At 39.9% G+C, this 24,068-nt stretch overlaps 1 protein-coding gene across 1 annotated transcript; it reads left to right on the top strand.

Annotated features, from left to right (window-relative positions):
* Window positions 1-94: 94 nt before the first annotated feature.
* SPTSSA (serine palmitoyltransferase small subunit A) lies at window positions 95-22,943 on the top strand. Its single transcript, XM_072761405.1, has 2 exons — window positions 95-300; window positions 21,796-22,943. Exons 1-2 carry the CDS (start codon window positions 198-200, stop codon window positions 21,897-21,899), a joined length of 207 nt encoding a protein of 68 aa, XP_072617506.1. The 5' UTR covers window positions 95-197; the 3' UTR covers window positions 21,900-22,943.
* The last annotated feature ends 1,125 nt before the right edge of the window (window positions 22,944-24,068 follow it).

Genomic DNA, 24,068 nt, shown 5'->3' with positions numbered 1-24,068 from the left:
GGCGGGCGGGGCCCGGGGCGGACCGCCGGGGCGCGCGCGGGGCTGGGCGTGCCCACGGGTGACGCGCCGGGCCGGACCCGCCAATAGGCGCGCGCTGGCGGGCGGGCGGGCCTGGCGGCCGGGGGCTGGAGGACGCTCCCGGGAGGCCGGCCGGACAGACTGACGTTCCGCCTCAACGAGGGAAGCGCGTGGCGGGGATGGCGCTGGCGCGGGCCTGGAAGCAAATGTCCTGGTTCTACTACCAGTATCTGCTGGTCACGGCGCTCTACATGCTGGAGCCCTGGGAGCGGACTGTGTTCAGTATCCTGCCCAGGCCGCGGGCGCGGGCGCGGGGGCCGGGGCCGGGGCCGGGGCCGGGGCCGGGGCGGGGGCGGGGAGCTGGAGCCGGGCCGCATCCTCCGGGCCCAGGCGCCGGGGGCGGGGGGCGCGGGGCGCGGGGCGCGGGGCGCGGGGCGGAGGTCGGGGGGCGAGCGGCTCCCGCGCGGCTCGGGCGGGGCGGGGGCCTGGGAGTCGCTGGAGCCGACGTGGAAGCGGCTCCACCGCTGGAGGAAATCCCCCAGGGCGATGTGTGACCAGGTACGTCCCCGCCTGCCCGCGCTGCGGCCGCGCCTGGCTTCGGTTCGGCCCCCTGGCCTTTGGGAGGCCGGGACCTTGTAAGAGGAGCAGACCGCTCCCGGCTGGGACGCCTTTGACCTTTAACTGTCCCTGAGTTAGCTGACTTTGGTCCTCAGGAGAATGCTAACCGGTTTACCAGACTTTTGATCATGTGAACTTGTGTTTGTTACATCCCAGTATCGTTTCTGAAAACTGTTGTACCTTTCTGGCTTGCAGGGCTGGGGAGTTTAAAAAGTGTGTTTTATTCATTAAGTGCTGTGTTTAGAGTCCGTAGAAGTCGAGCCCAGAAAGGAATTTGTGGTTAGTTGTAGAAAACTGTGTTTTAATAGATAGCTGATCGATACTTGTTAATGACTATTGAATGTTCCCTACGAGCCAGGCAGCTGTGCTGAGCGCTTTATCTGTACCTTAACTCCTCCAACTTCGTAACAACCTCACTTAATACGCAAGGTCGTGAAAGTGGGCTTTCTGAAGTCTGTGATGTTTGTGTCTTCATTTGTCTGTGTTGACATCCCTTGATACTGTTCTTGCAGGATACATACTGATAATGAGCTGTAACTTTCTTCTTTTTTTCTTTTTTAAATTCGGGGACCAATATGAAACATATTTCACATAACATGCTTACTTCATACAAGATCTCCTTTTCTTACAATGAAGTACAGTTAACAGAGTGTTACTTTAGTTTTAGGTATGCAACAGCGATTTGACAACCCTGTATGTTATACCGCCTCCTTGTCAACGCGGTTTAGTTTGGAGTAGTTCAGAACAGCTTTGCAAACGCATTGTTGCATTCAGGTAGAGTGACTGAGATGGTTTCATTCCAGGCATTAATAAATGTGTTTATTTGTATTGAACTAGCCTGAGATTGCACTCAAAGCTGTCTTTTGTTTCAGTACTTTGGAGGAATCTTAAGCTGCTTATGAGGAAATTTATTTTTTATTATTGTTTGTTCCAAAGCTTTCCAGAACTTTTTAAGAACCATAATTTATATTTTGGATTTAAAGTCCGAAAGTAAAATGTGTTCTGATTTCCAGCTCCATTTATTTGTAGCTGCAGTTTAGTTTTATTCTAAGTTCTATAGGTCAGAGCTCATGAAGTCATCCTTGTAAAATGTATACTAAAATATGGAAGCACAAACTTGGGATCTCTGGTTGGCTCAGAGGTTTAGTGCCTGCCTTTGGCCCGGGGCGTGATCCTGGAGTACAGGGATTGAGTCCCACATCGGGGTCCCTGCATGGAGCCTGCTTTTCCCTCTGCCTGAGTCTCTGCCTCTCTCTCTGTCTCTCTGTCTCTCATGAATAAATAAATAAAATCTTTAAAAGAAGAAAAACAACAAACTTCTTAACTCAGTTAAAATCATCTTTTTAAGGGACGAGGGAGGAATGGGCAGAAGGAGAGGGAGAGAGAATCTTAAGTAGGCTCCATGCCCATCGCAGAACCTGAGATCATGACCTGAGCTGAAATCAGGAGTTGGATGCTTAACAGACTGAGCCACCCAGGAGCCCCATCTTTTTTTTTTTTCCTTGAAAGTTTATGTATTTATTTACTTAAGCAATCTAAACTGAATGTGGGGCTCGAACACACAAACTTGAGATCAAGAGCCATGTGCTCTTCCAACTGAGCCAGCCAGGTGTCTCTCAGTTAAAACAATCTTAAAAATGAATTAAAAAAAAAAGAGTTTATTTCTTTGACACAGAGAGAGAGAGCAAGTTCGAGCAGGGTGGAAAAGGCAGAAGGAGAGGGAGAAGCAGTCTCCCTGCTGAGCCAGAAACCTGTCTCCCTGCTGAGCCAGAAACCTGATGTGGGTCTCAACATGGGGCTGGATCCCAGGATGGAGATCATGACCTGAGCCAAGGCAGATGCTTAACCATCTGAGCCACATAGGCGCTCCTTAAAAGTGAATTTAAATAATGTGCTAAATTGACACTCTTTAAGTCAGAAGTTGACTGTATAGCCTCTGTCAGAGTCTATTAAAGATTTCACACTTAAAAGCTTTTGTTTAGGGGCGCCTGGGTGGCTCAGTTGGTTAAGCACCTGCCTTGAGCTCAGGAGATGACTCCAGGGTTTTGGGATTAAGCCCCATGTTGTGCTTCCTGCTCAGCAGGGAACCTACTTCTCCCTCTCCTGCTGCTCCCTATGCTTGTGCTCTCTGTCAAATAAATAAATAAAATCTTAAAAAAAAAAAAAAAGCTTTTGTTTGCATGTGGATACATGCTACAGTGTCAGTGATATTAAGGTTTTTCGGTATGATATTGCAATTAATAATAGTATCCTGTCAATAACCTAGATAATGGCTTTTGGGAGGAATGGAGGAATAAATTACGAACTGAAATGTAGTGCTTTTGTAGATTTTTCCCTTTGAAGTTTTTAACTTCTCATTGGTTTATGTAACCAAGTGATTTCTGTTTTTAAGAAACTAATGAGGGGGCACCTGGGTGGCTCAGTGGTTGAGCATCTGCCTTCTCAGGGTGTGATCCTGGGGTCCTGGGATAGAGTACTGCATAGGGTTCCCCGCAGGGAGTCCGCTTCTCCCTCTGCCTATGTCTCTGCCTCTCTTTCTATGTCTCTCATGAATAAATAAATAAAATCTTAAAAAAAAAGTAGAACTGCAACCAACTGGCATTGGGTCCTATAGAATGCTATGGTTTTAATTTTTTTAAAGATTTTTAATTTATTAATTCATGAGAGACACGCACACACACAAAGTCAGAGAGACAAAGGCAGAGGGAGAAGCAGGTTTCTTGCAGGGAGCCTGATGCGGGACTCGATCCCTGGTCTCCAGGATCAGGCCCTGGGCTGAAGGCGGCGCTAAACTGCTGAGCCACCTGGGGTGCTCAATGCTATGGTTTTATACCTAAGAGTGAAAAAAAAAAGAAAATCTTACATCAAAGCTTGCATGATTGAATTGACCCAAGGTAGAAATGTAATCCTTTTGACATAAGCCAATCTTAAATTACTATCAGCTGTTATATTATTCTAATTGAACTTCTGGAGTTAAAGTCAGGCATTTAATTATTGTATAGTTTGGAACATTGATTTGAGATGAACCTTCATTCTAGGTTGGAGGAAGGAACTGAATGAGAAAGTTGGATTTTTCCCCACTCATTAGGAGATTTAATTACTGTGTAGTTTGAATTTCATAAATTCATTAATAATTTGTAAGCTTCGTATAGAACAATTTTGTGGCTAGTTACATGGTTTTAGAAAGAGACATTCTTTCTTTTTTTTTTTTTTGAGACATACTTTCTTAAAAATACAAAAAAAAAAAAAAATACATTGAAGGACTCCTGGGTGTCTCAGTGGTTGAGCATCTGCCTTCAGCTCAGGGTGTGATCCTGGGGTCCTGGGATTGAGTCCTGCATCAGGCTATCTGTGGGGAGCCCACTTCTCCTTCTGCGTATGTCTCTGCTTCTCTGTGTCTCTCATGAATAAATAAATAAAAATCTTAAAAAAATACATTGAATCCATTTATCACTGCTAGCATCTTAAAATTTCATATAAGAGAAATTTGTCTGGCTGTCTGAGAAATGGTCTCTGAATTAGAAGTCCTAGATCAAGACTCTAGAAGAAGGTAATTGCATTAGTTTACACGTCACTGCTATAAGTCCTTTAATAAATTGTCTCTGTTTTAGAGAACACTGATAGCCTGCTATTAACTACTTCTGCACATTTTCTAGAGGGACGTCTTTGAACATCTGAATTTATTTCTCTTTCTCCATATCAAATAGCTAGAAGTTAATTTGATAGTTGTTGTCAATTGAAAGGTCAATCCTAGTTGAATATGAGGGTTTTTGAAATTATCTAGGTAAGGAAATTGTGAGTTGCAAAAAATAATTTTAAGTATGTTTTTAAGGAAATGCATCTGTGTCAAGTCAGGCACACTGTAAATGGTTCTTGAAACAATAAGATTTAAAAATCCATTTTGTAAATCCTTCCATGCTAGGGCTCATATCCTAAATTTTCTCTTATTATCTGCCTGCTGTTAATCACATTTGAAATGATACATTAGCTTTGGTTTGTCAGCCAGTATTTAAACTTTTTCCATGTGCAGACATAGTTTCTATCATGCAGGAAAAAGAGATGGACTCCTGATTAAAACAGAAGGTAACAATAAAATGAATCAAATGAGTGCAGAGTAATAATGAATACTGCAGCTAACTGAAATCCACTGAGCTCCTTCTCCAGAGTAGTTTTAACATGTTTCTAAAGCTCCCTTTCCCTACAGGTAGCCTCACTGGGAAAGGAGAAGACCGGGTTTTGTAACCAGTGAGATACTCCCTGTGGTGCCTCACGGAATAACATTGTAACCATGCTGTTGAGGAGAGGTGTGGAAAATTAAAAATACCTTGTTAAAATTATTTGAAGCATAAGTAAAAGTTAGTCCTTTTTTTTTTTTTAATTAAAAAAGGCTTTATTCTGTAATCACTGAGCTATATTTGTTATCTTTCTCTGTCTTCTTATGTTTCCATGGCATTTTATACTTCTATTTATTTTAAGTAAACTGTGGGCAGTTTTTTTGGTTTGTGTTAGGAATTAGATTACCCCTGAAAGACAGTCTGTATTTCTTCAAGGAAATTTTTTTTTTTTTTTTTTTTTTTTTTTTGAGATAGCGAGAGCAAGCAGGCACAAGTTAGGGGGTGTGGGTAGGGGCAGAGGCCAAGATAGAGGAAGAGAATCTCAAGTAGACAGACTGTGCACTGACAGGGGAGCCCCATGGGGGACTTGATCTCATGACCCTGAGATCATGACCTGAGCTGAAATCAAGTGTTGGATGTTAACTGACTGAACCACTCAGGTACCCAAGAAAATAATTTTTTTAAACCACAGTACTGCACACACAACTAGTGCTTGAGAAACATGTTTATATATTATTTTGTCATTTCAAAGGAATCACAGAAGTATTTGGGAATGGTAAAGAGACCTGATTCTCTCCAAGAACTGAATTCTGCGGCTGCCCGGGTGGCTCAGCGGTTTAACGTTACCTGCAGCATGGGGTGTGATCCTGGAGACCCGGGATCGAGTCCCACGTTGGGCTCCCTGCATGGAGCCTACTTCTCCCTCTGCCTGTGTCTCTGCCTCTCTCTGTGTGTGTCTCTCATGAATAAATGAATAAAATCTTAAAAAGAAAAAAACTGAATTCTGTTCATCAGACCTGATTCCATTTTATTATTTTTATTTTTTAAAAAGATTTTATTTATTTGAGAGAGAGCAAGACAGATAGTGACAAAGCACAAGCTGGGAGGAGAGGGAGTAGCAGACTCCCCGTTGAGCAGGAAGCCAGATGTGGGGCTTTATCCTAGGACCCTGAGATCATGACTTGAGCCTAAGGCAGACACTCAACCAACTGATCCACCCAGGTGCCCCAAGAGACCTGATTTTAAAACACTTTTAGGGTAGGTTTGGAAGTTGGCTGTTTCTGATGTTGTTGTTGTTTAGAGATTTTATTTATTTGACCGGGTCGGGGGTTGGCAGGAGGCAGGAGAGGGAAGAAGACTGCGCTGAGCCGGGAGCCAAATGAGGGGCTCCATCCCAGGACTCCGAAATCATGACCTGAGCCAAAGGCACATACTAAACCTGCTAAGCCACCCAGGCACCCTTTGGCTTTTAATCTTAGTTGAAAAGGATGTTCTTAGAAGATTTTGAAAGAGGAGTGATCCGATCTGACTTTTAGTTGAAAAGGTTTACTTTGGCTGCAGGGTTCGGGATAGATTAAGGGTGGTGAGAGGAGGCAAAGGGTAGAAGGTATTTTGGATTGCGGTAGGCTTTGCATGGTAATGGAAAAACAGCATTAAAAAATTAATGGTATGTGCTATTTCAGTAGCAGCTAAGCTAATTTATTTTCTTAGATTTTTGCCGTGTCCTCAAGTGTTTACAGCTAGAACTGTGAACTTTCTTTGCATCTCAACGTAAAAAAGTACTTGAGAATTTAGAATAAACGAATTCTTAAATTGTAAATAAAAATAGATTATACATTCTCATGGTCCAAAACTCAAAAGACGCCAAAAAAGTAGATGGTAAAAGTCTTCTTTCCACCCCAGCCACATCAGGACAACCAGTGTCACTAGTTTTCTGTGTATCTCTCCTGAAATATTCTGTGAAAACTTGGAGAATGCTCTATATCTGTGTTTAATAGTGCCTGGTTGGGCGAAATAAGAGCTTTTATAAGCTAGTGGAGAGTTGTTTGAGGAATAAATTTTGCCATGCAACTTTTGGAGGTAGTGATAATTAAGTTAGTATTTCTTTCTGTGTATGTCCTATGTAACATGTTTTTGTAAATAAATACAACAAACAAAACAAAGTTGATCAAGAAAAACCCTATATTGTGGCCAGGGGGGACTTTAGATCACTTTCTCTGTCTTTGGCAGAGCTTCCTCTGAGCTATTCAATAGAAGAAATTATCATAAAAACCCTAATTCATCAGAGTCTTCTACTATAACTTTCTTCTTAATGAGTGCCTTTTGAAGAAAATGTTTGTGCGCACAGAATTCTTTGACACTTTAAATAGAGTTCCAGTAAAAATCAGCATGTGGTTTGATGATTAGGCAAAATTCTTAACATCAGAGAAAGTTACTTCTAGAAAAATATTCACAGCAAATCAGCTTAATGCCTTTTAGAAAGATTTCTCAAGGTACCTTCAAACAAAATATGTTTTCAGAATAATGTTGGAATAATCTAAACATTGCCTTCAAACTTATGGAAAAATAAAAAAAAGAATTTCTTCTTAATATCTTCAGTCTTTTATATTTTGTGTCATTTCCTTTTGAACTTCCTTTTGTAGAAATGAAAGCAGTCTCTGTTACAAGGGAAGGCTGAAGGGAGGGGAAGCAGAGGTCAGAATAATTTTAACTGATAAATTAATACTTCCAAGTCTCCACGCCAGAGGTATTCAGACTTTTTGTTTGTAGCCCCTACAAGAACAAAAATCATACTGTACTAGATATTATCTTGTTCCTTTAAGTTAACATCTGGAATATTTCAGAGTAAATTTAAGTAGTTACAAAGATTTAATTTGCTTAGTTTTTTGTTTTTTTGTTTTTTTTTTTAAAGATTTTATTTATTCATGAGAGACACACGGAGGGAGAGAGAGAGGCAGAGACACATGCAGGGAGCCTGATGTGGGACTTGATCCTGGGGCTCCAAGGATCACGCCCTGGGCCGAAGGCAGGCGCCAAACAGCCGAGCCACCCAGGGATCCCCAATTTCCTTAGTTTTCTTATTCTTATGTGTATTTTATTATTGTATATTTGTATTGAAACCTTAAAACTATGTTTTCTCTGAACAATATTTGTCACATAACCTAACTGGCAAAGCCAGTTCTCATCATGAAGTCAAATAGGCAAAATCAACCATAATTTCTGCCAGAAAAGGCTCAGTGCCATTTTTCTGCTCAAATAAATGTTACATAAACACTTTTACTCGTTTTACCTCCTTTTTTTTTTCTTGAATTTATGACTTTGACAATCATTGGTTAGTTCTCCTCCATATTGGCTGTAGATTTTTGTAAGTGTTAACAGGTACATAGATAAACAATGTATTAAGCTCGTTTGGTGCATCTTCATCCCCATTACGTTTTCTGGACAACCACACATGGGTGTGCTCTGGGACATATCTCATTCCTTTGACTCACACAACTTTGTTGAGCCTGATGTCAATGTGCATATCTGGAGTTCCCATCTTCGTTAGGCAAATTTCTAGATTTTTTTTTTTTTTTTTTTGAGTGCCTGAAGGACATGATTCTTAAAGCCCACACCATGGGTGCACTTGTAAATGTTATGGTGTATTCTCTGGCCACTACCCCACTGATGGCAGAAAGGCCCTTCTTCTCACCATTCTTTTTTGTTGGGAGTCATTCTGTGAGGCCCAGACTGGAAAGGTGTTTCACTTCTGAATTCAAATTATTAGATGGGTAGATGGTGAGGCTGGTAGCTGTGCCAGGAGTTTCTTACCTGAATGAAATAAAGTACAACTTAAGTTAGTTATTATTCCTTTGTTTGCTGATGCAGAAGTTACTTCACACCCTGAGGAAATGCATAATTGTAAGACTCAGGAAGTAGAGTGGGAGAAATGGAGTTGTAAGCAGTATGGGAAGGGGAACTAGCAGGTCACCATAATTCTCAGATCAGTTGTAGGAGGGAGTACAGTGGCAGCTGATAATGTGTAAGCCCTTCCTCTCAACCCATCCTAACTGTCTGGAAAGTCTTGTCTGTCTGAGGCTCCTGTGCTTTTAGTTCAAAGGCAGCTGCTCTAGCCTGTTTTACTTGGTTGGCTAAGTGAAAATGTTAGACTATCCCTATCTATACTCTTAAAAGATACTATAAGTTTTTCTTTAATAGCTCTCAAGAAAGATGGTAGATGAATAAAACTGCTACACAAGAACTGAGTGGTCTGTACCAGGATGAGCAGAGAAGGTCCCAACAGGTTGGCAGTGGGGACAGAACACATATAGATATTCTCAGTGTTTTGGCATGTGGTACCAGTGACGTGTCAGTAGAAGGACTGTGGGTCCTATATATGTATATATTTATTTTTTAAGTAAGCTCTGTGCCCAGTATGGGGCTTGAACGTGTGACCCTGAGGTCGAGTCCCATGCTCTACAGACTGAGCCAGCCAGTTGTCCCGTTCACTACTTCATATTCTTAAAGACTTTGTGACCTACCCCTAGGCTTTGAGTGTTGTAACATTTATGGTACTTAGGAGCAAAGATAAAAGATTGATTCTTTTACTTAAAAAAAACAACAAAACTCCAGTGTTCAAATTTAATAATTAAAACTATATGCCCCAGAAGATCTATGTAATAGAGCATATATACTTTTCATAAATGGAATGCTTAAAAATAGTAGTTATGAAATGATGAAAGGTATTACTTATGATCAATAGCTATGAAAAGTAGAATTAGTACTAAAACAAGAATTTTGGTCACCATGTGTTCCTAAAAAATCCCCAAATAATGGGGTTCATGGGAAAAAAGCAGTAGAGCAGACCACTCAAAACCTATGCAACTTAGTAGTCAAGCACTAACCAAAACAATAATTGGCATCTTGGAGGATAACTTGGATAGCCCAGGCCAGCAGTCTGGAGGCTGCCTCAGGGGACATTAAAAATGCATGGACAGAATTGACTGGAAATGCTTACGTGGTGCAGATGGTGTGGGCTGCCATTGAGGTGGAGGAGGCAGGGCAACCTGCCACCCGCTGACAGTTGTGTTGGCCTGGAGGTATGCCTTTCTGGAGAGGGAGCCTGGGTGCAGATGCTTACTTTTAATTTTCTTACGATGGAGCTCAAAGGATTCCTGCCTGAGCATCAACTGAGCTAAAGGATGTTTCTTGAAGAAGGTTATAATTCTTCTCCCACTAATCTGGCTCCCCTAATTTATGAAAAATACCATATGAAACAATGCGGCTCTTAAGCTATACTGGTCAGATGTGAGCTAGCTGATGTTCCAGAAATGTATGACAGCAGAACAGATTATATTTCCCCTTTGACCTTTGGACTTCAGATCTGCATGAAATGAAAAGACGCTTTAATTATAAAGGTGCACAGTGATGCATAGCCTTGGTGTCTCTGGGCTCAGAGCTGGAAACCATTTCTAGGACTTCCATTCAGAGTTGAACATGATTATTGCTGGTATCAGCAGCATGCTTTTTTTGTTTAGTTTTAAAAGAGTTTGTCATCAAGTTGTAGCTTCTAAAATCAATTTCTAGGGATCCCTGGGTGGCGCAGCGGTTTGGCGCCTGCCTTTGGCCCAGGGCGCGATCCTGGAGACCCGGGATCGAATCCCACGTCGGGCTCCCGGTGCATGGAGCCTGCTTCTCCCTCTGCCTGTGTCTCTGCCTCTCTCTCTATCTCTCTCTGACTATCATAAATAAATAAAAATTAAAAAAAGAGATTAAAATCAATTTCTATGCTTTGGTATAATCCACACACTACAGAAAGGTCAGAGAATGTATTTTGCTTGCTAAATATTAACTTCTGATGCTGATGTCCTTTAATATGACCCACAAATATCAAATTGGCTAACATACACGACTGTAGCAGTATCAGTATCTTCCACTTGGTTTCATTTAAGGTAATCAGAAAAGTATCAAGAGATACTTAATATGTTTGGTAACAATATACTTCCTTAACACTTCTCTTGATGATGACCTCCAGTTTTTATTTTTTTAACTGAGTTTTTATTTTATTTTTTTATTTTTTAGATTTTGTTTATTTATTCATGAGAGACACACAGAGAGGCAGAGACATAGGGAGAAGAAGAAGCAGGCTCCTCACAGGGAGCCCAATGTGGGACTCGATCCCCAGATCTGGGATCATGCCCTGATCCGAAGCAGATGCTCAACCCCTGAGCCACCCAGGTGCCCCTTTAACTAAGTTTTTTATTTAGATTTGAGTATAGTTAACATACAGTTATATTCGTTTCAGATGTACAGTAGAGTACTTCAATAGGTCTATACATTATTCAGTGCTCATAATAAATGTACTCTTTTGTTTTTTTAAGATTTTGTTTATTTAGGGGGGCCCTAGGTGGCTTAGTCAGTTATGCATCTGCTTTCAGTTCATGTCCTGATCTCAGGGTCCAGACTCCCTGCTCAGCAAGGAGTCTGTTTCTCTCTTTCCCTTTACCCCCTCCCCCTGCTTGTGCCTTTTTCTGTCTCTCTCTCAAATAACTAAATAGGGATGCCTGGGTGTTTCAGCAGTTGAGCATCTCCCTTCTGCTCAGGGCATGATCCCGGGTTCCTGGGATTGAGTTCCAAGCCTGCTTCTCCCTCTGCCTATGTCTCTGCCTCTCTCTCTCATGAATAAATAAATAAAATCTTAAAAAGAAACAACAAAATCTTAAAAAAAAAGATTTTGTTTATATATTTATTTATTGAGAGAGAGCATGTGTGTGAGCACAAGTGGGGATTGATGGATAGGGAGAGAGAATCCCAAGTAGAGTCTGCTCTGAGCACAGAGCTGGACACAGGGCTTGATCCCATGACCTGAGACCATACCTGAGCTGAAACCAAGACAGCCAATCGACTGAGCCACCCAGTGCAGGATAAATACTTGTTAATTCCCATCATCTATTTACCCACCCCCCCCCCACCTGCCCTCTGGTAACCATCAGTTTGTTCTCTGTAGTTAAGAGTTTGCTTTTTTTGGTTTATCTCTCTCCCCTTTTTTTGTTTCTCTCCTTTGCTCATTTGATTTCTTAAATTCCACAGATGAGTGAAATCATACAGTATTTGTCTTTCTCTGATAGGCTTATTTCACTTATCATTATACTCTCCATGTTGCATATGGCAAGATTTCATTCTATTTTTTTATGGCTGAATAATATTCCATTATATATATGTGTGTGTATGTGTATAAATACATATTTAGACACACACACGCACACCCCTTCTTTATCTGTTCATCTGTCGATGGACACTTGGGCTGCTTCAATAATTTGGCCATTGTAAATAATACTGCAATAATTATAGGAGTGCATGTATCCCTTTGAATTAGTGTTTTTGTATTTTTTGGGTTAATTCGCAGTAGTGCAATTACTGTATCGTAAGGTAGTTCTATTTTTAATTTTTTGAGGATTCTCCATACTTTTTTCCATAGTGGCTGTACCAGTTTGCACTCCCACTAACAGTGCACAAGGGTTCATTTCTCCACATCCTCACCAACACTTGTTGTTTCTTGTGTTATTGATTTTAGCCATTCTGACAGGTGTGAAGTGATATCTCTTGGTGGTTTGGATATGTATTTCCCCAATGATGAATGGTGTTGAGCACCTTTTCATATGTCTGTTGGCCATCTGTATGTCTTTTTTGGAGAAATGTCTGCATGTCATCTGCCCATTTTTAAATTGCATTACCTGTTTTTTGGGTGTTGAGTTATATAAGGTGATCCCCAGTTTTTTGAGGTCAAGGTTAAAAAACCCCAAGAGTAGTAAGGAAGATTTCCTTTTTAGAGCATTACTCAGTGTCGACAATTGTTTTCACTTAGGGTTTTGTTTTGTTTTTAAAGATCCTATTCATTTATCTGACAGAGAGAGAGAGAGAGGGCGTGCACAAGCAGGGAGAGGGAAAAGAAGGCTCCCTACTGAGCAAGGAGCCCTATGTGGGGCTTGATCCCAGCACCCCGAGATCACGACCAGAGCCAAAGGCAGAGGCTCAACCAAGTGAGCCACCCAGGCATCCCTCACTTGGAGTTTTGATTGCTTTTCACAAAACAACCTACAATAATACTTTATTAAATGATTTTTCTTTTTTTATATAATGGTTCCTTAAATTAGATTTATTAGAACTCTTGAGTATTTCTAAGGATAAAAGTAGCATTCAGAATTGACTTTATAAAAGGAATTTGACTGATAGAAGACTGGATTGTTTTTTTTTTTTTTTTAATTTATTTATGATAGTCACACACACAGAGAGAGAGAGAGAGAGAGAGAGAGAGAGGCAGAGACACAGGCAGAGGGAGAAGCAGGCTGCATGCACCGGGAGCCCGACGTGGGATTCGATCCTGGGTCTTCAGGATCGCGCCCTGGGCCAAAGGCAGGCGCCAAACCGCTGCGCCACTCAGGGATCCCAAGACTGGATTGTTTTAAGTGACATTTTATCTTTGTCTTCTGACTGACCGGTGCAATCAGAGACTTAAAGCATTGGAATTATTTAGATTAGTGATGAGGTGTAAGTCATACCTGCTGGAACAAAGGTCCGTGGCCTTTTCCCATTGAGAAACTACTTTTGATTTCCCCAAAGTCTTGGAGTTTACTAGGTTACTAAGGTAGGCAGTGATAGTGCAGTTACTGGTTGGGTTGGAAAGTGTTAAGTTACTGTGGTCTTGCTTCTGATGTATTGTACTTATCTTTAAAGCATTTCCTCTCTTTGTTATCAGGATTTTTTTTTTTTTTAAGTTGCTGGGAAAAAGGTTGGGGGATGGTCCTTGTATGAGTAAAAGAAATCTTTATTTTTTCCTATTTAGCTAGAAACTTATCAGCTTATGATTAGTTGGGGATCCCTGTTAAAGAAACAGCAAACAACATGCAGAAATATGGTTTCACATTTGCTTTCAAATTCATTTGCTCTTAAATCCACTGAAGCCATAAAATATTTATGTTACATCCAGGTTATAAATAACCTCTGATTGTTCATTCAGTCCTTGAACAAACGTTTATCTTCAGTGCCTGCACATATCCTGGCACATTATCTCCTCAGTTTTTGAATGATTTATGAAGTACCTGCTTTATCTAGCAATGCACCACAGCTGGAAGCAAAGGAGCAGCTGAGCCAAGGCTCTCTCACTCTTAAGCACCTAAAATTCAGTGGTAGAGACAGTTATAAACATACGAGACAATTTTTTAATTTTTTGAGTTTTTTTGTTGTTGTTATATTCTAGATTTCACTAACTTTATTCTGTACTTCGCAAATCATGTAGCCCTCTCTAGAATGTCAACCAGGTTAATTTGTGTACAGCTACTAATAGGTATATTGTGTATTACCTTCCAATGTATGTGTTATAAAACATTGATTTGTTTACATTTTTTTCTGCGTGTGTGAAACGGAAAATTACATTAAGAGTGATTGAGAGGTGGTGCCTAAGTGCCCTCCCCATGCAAGTAGGATCCTAAAATGTTAATGTAGGAAGTGGCCTCATTTTATGGAGAAAAAACTTGGTTCCAGAGGGGCTGTGATGTCCCAGAATTGCACTATAAATTAATAACAAATTATAGTGGAGTGACCTTAGGCAATTCCCAAGCATTGTCTAAGTCATGATGTTAAATGCCTGAGCCCTCAAACAATAGTTTTAATAAGGACTATATTGCCTTTTGTTGCCCAATGGATTTGTCCAAAATTCTCACATCAGCCCTAAAAGGTAGGTCATGTGTGTCCTTTTTTTATGGGTAAGGAGACTAGTGATCGGAGATTTTTTGACACAATCAGGGAATCTCAGAGTCACAGCTCAGACCCAGGTCTCCTCCAGGGCCGTGATGTTTCCAGTACCCATTACTTGTACTTCATAGTGTGTGAAGGATTCTTGAAACTTTGAGAGGTGTGTTAAAGAATGCAACGGATTGAGAAATCCACTCAGGTACCAGATAGCAAATTATAGGTAGTATACTCCAAGTGGTATATGTTTAGTTCAGTTTGTGAGAATACTTCTAAGGAGATGAATGTCACATGTTCCCTAATCTTGCAAATGTCACAGTAAAACCAGTGCCTAAGAATGTCAATAAAACTACCATTTTAAGTGATGTCAAGCATATTCTCAGGGAATATTCAACTCAGTTACGTGAGAGCTATTCCAACTACATTGCTTAAATTGCATTGTAGAAATTGTAGAAAGCTACTTTTAGGCAGTTTTTTTTTTAAAGATTTTATTTATTTATTCATGAGAGACACACACAGAGAGAGAGGCAGAAAGAGACAGAGACACAGAGAAGAGAGTTAATAAGCAGGCTCCATGCAGGGAGCCTGATGTGGGACTCGATCTCTGGTCTCCAGGCTGAAGGCAGTGCTAAACCACTGAGCCACCCGGGCTGCCCCAGCAATTTTTTTTAAAAAAGATTTTATTCATTTATCTGAGAGAGACAGAGATAGTGACAGCACAGTCAGGGAGGAGAAGGAGCAGCAGACTCTGCCAAGTAGGAAGCCCAATGTGAGGCTCAATACCAGGACCCTGGGATCATGACCTGAGCCGAAGACAGACGCTTAACCAACTGAGCCACCCAGGTGCCCCTAGAAAGCTACTTAGAACAGGTGCCTTCTTTTTGTGTTTTTTAAAAAGGTGATTATTAAGGCGAGTAGATGTTCCTCATGGTCCCATTGTTTATTTACCTAGTATGAGTGTCACTGTACAAGTTGCTTTTAAATATTTTCTTATGTTTCAGAGCTTTAAGATATTTTTTTTGGAATAATTTTGACATTTAATTATCCAGAAAATTTACTGTTAGAGGTTTATTTAATTATTGTGATTCTGGAAATAATTTTGAGAAATGGGATCAGAATATAGAAACATTTCTTTGGAGAGACACAGGATAAAAGCTAAATTTAATAAGTGGCTCTGGGCACTTTTTGGGCAGCTTATAAATTGGCATTTTTGCATCTAGGTTCAAGTGACTTTCAATAATTTTCTGTTTGTCTTGGCCAGAATCAGAATTGTTTATTCTGGGATCCCTGGGTGGCGCAGTGGTTTAGCGCCTGCCTTTGGCCCAGGGCGCGATCCTAGAGACCCGGGATTGAATCCCACGTCAGGCTCCCGGTGCATGGAGCCTGCTTCTCCCTCTGCCTATGTCTCTGCCCCTCTCTCTCTTTCTGTGTGACTATCATAAATAAATAATAAAAAAAAATTAAAAAAAGAATTGTTTATTCTATTTTTAAGAGCTGAGATTTTCTATTTATTTCCTGGTAACAAATTAGACTCAGTGGTCTCTAACTCAAATTTTGTGAAGGGGAAAAATCCTTCACACAAGACAATTGTTAGTCTAGTACTGTATGTAGTTTCATTTTCCTTTACAGTTCTTTTTTTTTTTTTTTTAAGATTTTATTTATTTACTCATGAGACACACACACACATACACACACACACACACACAGGCAGAGACACAGAGGAGAAGCAGGCTCCATGCAGGGAGCCCGATGTAGGACTCGATCCCGGGACTCCAGGATCTCGCCCTGGGCTGACGGCAGGCACCAAACTGCTGAGCTGCCCAGGGATCCCCTTCCTTTATAGGGGATCTAAAAAAGCTATAGACTGTTTAGGCATACAAAAACTCCTTAAAGGGTAATATAGTGAATGAGCATATACTACCAGCTAGGTGAAGAACAGCATTACTAATACATTTGAAGTTCCATTTATGCCCTTTCTCAGTTACTCCTTTCTTCCTCTTCCCCATTTCACCTCACCAAATAACCATCCTGAATTTAATATATATAATTATAATTTATTTCCTACTGCTTTTATTCCACATATATATGCATCATAGCATAGTGTTGTAAAAAGTTATGAACTCTGGTACATTATGATTTTTAAATAAGATTTTATTTATCTGAGAGTGAGCAAGAGAGAGCACAAGCAGGAGAAGGGGCAGGGGGAAGAGCAGACTCCCCGCTGAACGGGGAGCCCAGTGCAGGGCTCAGTCTCAGGACCTGGGAATCATGACCTGAGCCAAAGGCAGATGCTTAACCGACCACCCAGGTGCCCCTCTATTACCTTATGTTTTAATCAGGGAAAACACCTTTCAAATTTGGTAAATTCTTGTTTCACTTGCAAAACATAATTTTATGTGCATACAAGAATTTAAAATTTTGACACTTTAATATTCACAAAATAGAGCTTAAGTTTCAGTTTCTTGTTTTACAGTAGAGTAACCTGTTAAGGTAATTTATACATGTTTCTTAACTGATATATTCTCTATACTAAATTAAAGAATTATAGTGCCATAAAGAGTACGTAATATCATTCAAATGGCTGTTTTTACTAATCACTTCCTAGTTGAGTTGAATTTGAGCCAATGATTTGAAAATCTTTACCATTTCATTTGCTTATTTTTTAAAGATTTATTTATTTACTTGGTAGAGCAATGGGGGGAGGGGCTGAGGGAAAGGAGAGAAAGAATCTCTAACAGATTCTCAGCTGAGCACAGAGCCAGACTTGGGGCTCAATTCCACGACCCAGAGATCATGACCTGAGCTGAAATCAAGAGTCAGATGTTCAACTCACTGAGCCACCCAGACGCCCGAGTGTGTACATTTGTAAGACTTGAAAATAAAAGTGTAAAAAACATAAACATTCTGAAAATACAATATCGCCTAGAAATAGATCTTATTTTTCTTTTCTGTAGTCACTATGAAGCTTTTCATCACAGTAATGTGTGTGAAATGTGCAGAAAGTGCCACAGTGAATCTAGAATCAAATAATGTTTCTTGAGGAATTTCATTATTCATCAAATGTTAAGCATGTGTTATGTTAGATGTTGGAGATTGTAGAAGACATTGTTCCCATACTCAAGAAGTTGAAAATCTGGATGAGATAAATATATAAAAGAATAGGCAATGTCAGGTGATAAGTGCCAAATTATATGAAGAAAGAGCTTTATGAGCAGTAGGGCCAGGAAGCTGGGAGTAAGAATGGGAAAAATATGAAAGCTAGGAAAGGCCTCAGATGAGAGAGGATAACTACAAACCAGGCTCTAAGAATGATTGGATTTTATTAGATGGAATAAGATTTTTCACATATAGAAAGGCATTATATGCATAATGGTTAAGAACACAGATTTTTGATGTGATTGATTTGATTGATTTGATTTGGAATTGGCTCCATTGCTTACTCTGATTTTGAGATTCAAGATTACTTGAACTTGCTGAAGGATTTAACACAGGGGACATTCACAGAATGAAATTTGCTATTACTACTATTATTCTTATTCATATTATTATTAAACCATAAGCAAAAGCAGAGCAGTATGAAAATATAAAGCCTTGTTTTCTGAGACATATTATGGCTGTGAGTAGGATGTGTTTGTCAGGGGAGGGAATTATTTGGAATTGTTTGGAATGTCAGGGGAAAGTAGCATAGTGGTGATGTTCTTGGTCTCCACCTCAACCCCCTATGCTAGCTGATATATCTCTCCCCCAGCTGTTGTCTGCTAATCCCTTCTAGCTGTCCCCTTCTTCAGAGTATTAGCCTTGGCCAAGGCAGCTGTCTTACCCAGGTGGGTTTTTCTCACTCACTTCTACAGCCAATGATTGACAGATAAGGAGATATAGAAAGTCAGACCTCTTGCTTCAAAGCAAAACCAACATGTGGTATGATTCATGCTCCAGAGAATCCTGTGGGAGCTGAGCCCCTCAACCTACTTAGCTTTTCCTCCTTGCTCAGTTCTGCTCTATTTACTCCTCTTCTGCTAAAACTCTCTCAAGAATAACTTGTACAAGAATCCCTGCCCCAGTCTCTCAATTTCGGTCTATTTCTAGGGACTCCAACTCAAGACCGGTACTTTGGACTAGATTAGAAAGGTTCTTGGATGTTTGGCTTAGAATTCAAAGTGCTGGGATCCCTGGGTGGCGTACCGGTTTGGCGCCTGCCTTTGGCCCAGAGCGCGATCCTGGAGACCCGGGATCGAATCCCACGTCGGGCTTCCGGTGCATGGAGCCTGCTTCTCCCTCTGCCTGTGTCTCTGCCTCTCTCTCTCTCTCAATCTCTCTGTGACTATCATAAATAAATAAAAATTAAAAAAAAAAAAAGAATTCAAAGTGCTATCCTGTAGCATTGGGAAGCCTAATGTATTTTATTTTATTTTATTATTTTAAAAGATTTTATTTATTTGAGAGAGAGAGGGTGAGCAAGAGTGAGAGAGAGCATGAGCAGAGGTGGGGGGGGGGGCGGGGGTGGAAGGGGAGCAGAGAAGGAGGGTAAAGTAAGATCTCTGCTGAGCAGGGAGCCCGATGTGGGCTTGATCCTGGGACTCCAGGATCATGACCTGAGCCAAAGGCAGATGCCCAACTGACTGAGCCACCCAGTGCCCCACCTAATGTATTTTAAAAGAATCACTTTATTTTATCTTTAAATGGTTTTATTTATTTATTTGATAGCACAAGCAGAGGGAGAGGGAGAAGCAGAATCCCCACTGAGCAGGGAGTCTGATGTGGAGCTTGATCCCAGAACTCTGGGATCACAGCCTGAGCCCAAGACAGATGCTTAACTGACTGAGCCACCCAGATCCCTAAAAGGATTGCTTAGTAGAGTGGCGTGGAAGTGGCTAGAGGCCTACAATGGGAGCTTTGACACAATTATGGAATGATAAATACCTCACTCATTTATCATAGATTAGGGTAGGGGAACATGAGATATAAAAGTCATTCGTAGGGTTTGGGAAGAACTGAGAAGTCTTAGATAATTGGAATCTGTGGAGGAGGAATCAAAGGAGTTTCTAGTTTGAGTGACTAGGCAAATAGTTAATAGTTATATCAACTATTTCAAATAGTGGAAAAAATAGGACTCATAGAAAGAGGTAGTTTTGGAGGAAGTTAATGAGTTCGGTCTTGGCTCTCTTGAATTTATAGTACCTCAGGAATGTCATAGGTGAAAATGTTTAATAAGTTGTAGGAAATACTTGTTTGCAGTACAGAAGGTGGTTTCAGGTAAACAACATTAAAGTGATTGTTTAGGCTGTAAGAGCTTGTAGGGCCGAAGACAAAACTTTGGGGATTCCATTTTATTTAAATAATGCTTTCAGCTACAAGTATAACAAAATATAAAACCAGTTTAAGAGTAAAGGGAGTTTATTGGCTTCTGTATCTGAAAATCCAGTAGTAGGGTGGGTTTAAGGTGTTTTGGTGAGGTTTCTGGCTCCATTTTTCTGTGATTATTTTTGTTCCATCACCTTCATGGGTCAGCTTCGTTCTAAGTTTTGCTTTCCTCATGGGGGCAAAGTGAATCTTGTGATTCCAGGATTTCATCAGCAAGCTGCGTTTTTAGGAGAGAATCTGTGTTCCTTAATTCCTGGTATAAATTCTAAACTTTGAGCTGATTGATCAGTTTTGAGGGTGGGCATTGTGACCAAGAGAAGGGTTTTCTAATTGGTGAAGATCAGTCCAGGCTGGAGATGGGTTAGGTTAGGCCCATCTAAAGAACATGACTACTATACTAGGAAAAGGGGTGGAGTGGGTGTTTGGGACAAAAGTACAAAATTCACTCTAATTATCTTATGTATGAGGGACAGAGAGAGGGGAAAAAGAGCTGGTGACACAGGAAAATGGTGAGAGAAATCAGAGGAGAGTCATAGAGAAAAGTACCTTCTTAGCTCTGAGTGGGACGAGTTTTGAGGAGGAAGGACTCAACCTGTCAATTCAGCCATTGGTTTTGATAGGTGGCTGTTGGTGACCTGAGAACAGTGTCAGTAGCCTGCAGGGGTAGGATTTAGATGGTCGTGTGGGTGATAGGCAAGAATATGGAAACAGTAAGTGGTGTGGTGTGCGTGTGTGTGTGTGTGTGTGTGTGTTTAGAGAAATTAAGAGGTAAATAGAAGGTGGTAGTTTTAGAAAGAACCGGATTAAGGGAGGCTAAAAAGTAAATTTAAAAAATGATTATGGGAGACTTTCATCCATGTTTGCTGGATGAGGAGAATGAATTGAAGGTTTAAGTCAGATGGCTTCAGTTTGTGCTCTGGCTCCAGAGATAGCTTCTTGTAGGGCCCCGGTCAAGTCACTCAGTGGTTTGTCAGGCTCAGATGAGTAATGGTCATGATAAACATTTCACAGGAAAGCTGTTAGGGTCAAGCAAGATAGCATAAAAGAGATTTGTCAACTGAACTGTTATACAAATATTAGTTGGTAGTAAGCACATTGTTTATTTAAACCCTATCTTCTCGTGAAGGAATGTCACATTGTAGAACTACTAGTATGTAGAGCTGAAAGGCGTGAAAGATAGGAGCAGGGACAGGGGAGAGAGAGAGAATATGAATGAATGAATTAATAAAATGTGGTCCCAGTTCAGGAGCAGTTCTTCCTTTGAACATAGCGACACGATAGCAAAGCAGAAAGCCCTTAGATTTTATGGACTTTTCATTAGCAGTATTTTGTGTGGCCCAAGAAGTGGGCCCCTTGCTGATTGGCATGTACACCATTTTAGTTCCTTTGGAATGAGGAAAAAGGAACACAATACAAATATTTATTGTTTAGGTTGTCAAGATGACTTTTATTTGATGTTGTAAAGTTTAGTGATAATAGTAATAAATGTTTAATAGTAGTAGGTACTGTCAGCTTATATGTCATTAAGTGTATGATTGATTTTAGCTCAGATTCTAAAAGCTGGTGCTTTTAGCCAAATCATCTAAATAATCTAAACATTCTTGGATCATGCATTCTTTTTTTCCCCATACATTATTATTGAAGTTAGTAGACCTTTTGAAGTCATTACATACAATTTTATTTTTATTGCTGTTTCTTAGGTTGAACAGTGTCACTTTCTATGCTTCATTTTAAGCTGTCTGATGTTTTGAAGTATAATAAGGAAAGTAACAAACAGGTACCTATCTTGGAAGGTGCCAGGCATAGTTAATATTAGTGGCTATAATGATGAGTTCTTGACATATATGAGAAAGTATTAAGTGAATGGGTACTTCAACATAAAGCAGTTGAAAAAATGTGGGGATTTACTTTTGAATAAATTAAGAAAAAGTAACTTGTTTCCTTAACTACAACTCAGATTCCATGCTGGTTTCCATCGTGGGGATGGCACTGTACACAGGATATGTCTTCATGCCTCAGCACATCATGGCAATACTGCACTACTTTGAAATAGTACAATGACCAAGATGTGACCAGAATTGAGCGGCTCCTTAGGGAAGAACCACCCTTTGATGTTGGAATGAAACCTCATCAGATGTCATAAGAAACTCTACTAGATATCAACATAACCAACCCTATGAATATAAAGACTAAAATTCATGAGTAGAACAGGAAAATAATCCTGACTCATGTGTTGTGTTCTTTATTTTTAATTTTAAAAGAGGCTCTTGTATAGTAGTTTTTGTCTATTTTAACATTGTAGTCATTTGTACTTTGATATCAGTATTTTCTTAACCTTTGTGACTGTTTCAATATTACCCTGTGAAAGCTTTTCTTAATGTAACTTTGAGTACATTTTAATTGCCTTCTATTTCTAAAACCCAAAGTCATTAGTTGGGCTTTACTGTTCTTGCTATTGTATGGCACATACATCTGCCTGGATATATTTCTACTCTTGACCAAAGTTTTGTAAGAAACAATACAAGATTTGGGGCAGGGGGATGGGGAGGGAGGATATTTTATTGAGAACTATTTACTAAAGACTTATCTGTAAGTTTGAACTCAGGAGTACAGTTTTAGCTATCTAGACTCTACTCTTAACAGCTTTTGCTTATCACTATTAAAGTATTTCTTAACAATGAAAAAGGAAGATCTTGCTAAAGTTAAAATAAGGAACATTTCACCTTTTAAATATTTAATTCTTATGTGGACTCATTTCCAGAAAACTTTGGTGATGATTCTTATGACAAGAGGTGGTTAAATAGCATTATTATGTAATGCTTATATGCCACAGAGTTTTTAGTAGAAAGTAAATCAGTTTCCTTTGAGTTATTATTAACAATGTACTTCCTTAAATTTAGTTTCATGATTGTAATGGGTGCTGCAAATGCATTTGCACATTGCAATAAGATGAGATGAATTGTTAAAAACTATAGCAAAAAGAAATGTAAACTTGGTTAAAATCCTTTCACTCTTTGTATTTTTTTTTTAAAGATTTTTATTCCTTAAATGTAAAATGACTACCTGATTTTTTGACGTAAACTCATTAAATTCAAAGAAAAATCAGTTGATGTAACAGTATATTTTTTTTCCTTGATTGTTAAATATTGATCTAGTATTTAAATTTCTGAACTGATTGCTGTGGACAAGTAAGCAGTAAGTATATCTTAACATGTCTCTCAACATAAAAGTATTGCTAATTAAAAAAAACTAGACATATTTTAACATGCCTCCCATAGTAAGTTTATTTTAAAAGATGTAAGTGTTTTTGGCTCTAACTTTTAAGGACTAGCTTTTTGAAGTGTTTTCTAGTCTAGAGGTATGGAGTAATTTATAAAAGTTTGGTATTTTCAAAGAGTCAATTTATATCATCACTATTAAATAGGGATGGTGAAAATAATATGTAATTAGGTTCAGAATTCAAGCAAATTAATGAATATGAGCAATTAACTTTGAATTTGTTCAATTAATGCTCATATTTGACTTTGCCCCAGGGACCTCCCTCTCCCCTCATACAGAACCATTGACAGCGGATGTCTGCTATCTGAATCTTATCAGCAAAGTGTACTCTCCACCACCTGATGCAAGTCTGGTCTATTTGTTAATAAGTAATGAATTTGGAAATCATTTTACTTTTTATAAGTAGCTGTTTATTGGCCAGTTCTCCATGAGTTTTGTATGTTTCTATATGTCTTCCAGACAGAGGTAATGGATTGCCTTTATTCTGATAGAGAGGATAGAGAAGAAATGATGTCTCCCTTTAGAACAAAGGGCAAGTTTACTTAGTGACCTAGAAGACAGAGAGTGTCTCCTTCTGGAGCAAAGGACACTATAAAAGATTTGGGTTCCCTAGGCTCAGGGTTCCTCCCTGTAATGTCACTCCCTGCATTTATATATATCACCTGGACTTTCCTTTGATTGTCCTGTTGGAATTGGGGCTTGGGAACCAGATCAAGACAATGATACTTTGGCTATTGCTATGAGTAATAAGGTCCCTTGTGTCCAGCCCTAGAATCTCAAGTCTCCTGACAGCACCCTCAAAACTGTGCCAGACTAACTTGTTAGTTTATAGGTAGGATAAAGTCTCAAACCCTTCCTGGTTCTTGGCAGTTAGGGAGCTGAGGATGAGTTGCTGACAGAGACATGGTCTCTGGAAGAGGAAGGGTGATGGCCCCACAGGCCAGACTGAGG

This window comes from Vulpes vulpes, chromosome 6 (assembly GCF_048418805.1).
Source record: "Vulpes vulpes isolate BD-2025 chromosome 6, VulVul3, whole genome shotgun sequence".
NCBI classification, from domain to species: Eukaryota; Metazoa; Chordata; class Mammalia; order Carnivora; family Canidae; genus Vulpes; species Vulpes vulpes.
Note: the sequence above shows the minus strand (reverse complement) of the source record. Positions and strands in the feature narration are given on the sequence as shown.

What these genes read in the sequence shown, in the direction of transcription:
- SPTSSA (XM_072761405.1), top strand. Translation starts at nt 198, where the DNA reads ATGGCGCTGGCGCGGGCCTGGAAGCAAATGTCCTGGTTCTACTACCAG. An exon ending in CTGGGAGCGGACTGTGTTCA is followed by an intron (nt 301 to 21,795) that starts GTATCCTGCCCA and finishes ACTACAACTCAG; the next exon opens with ATTCCATGCTGGTTTCCATC.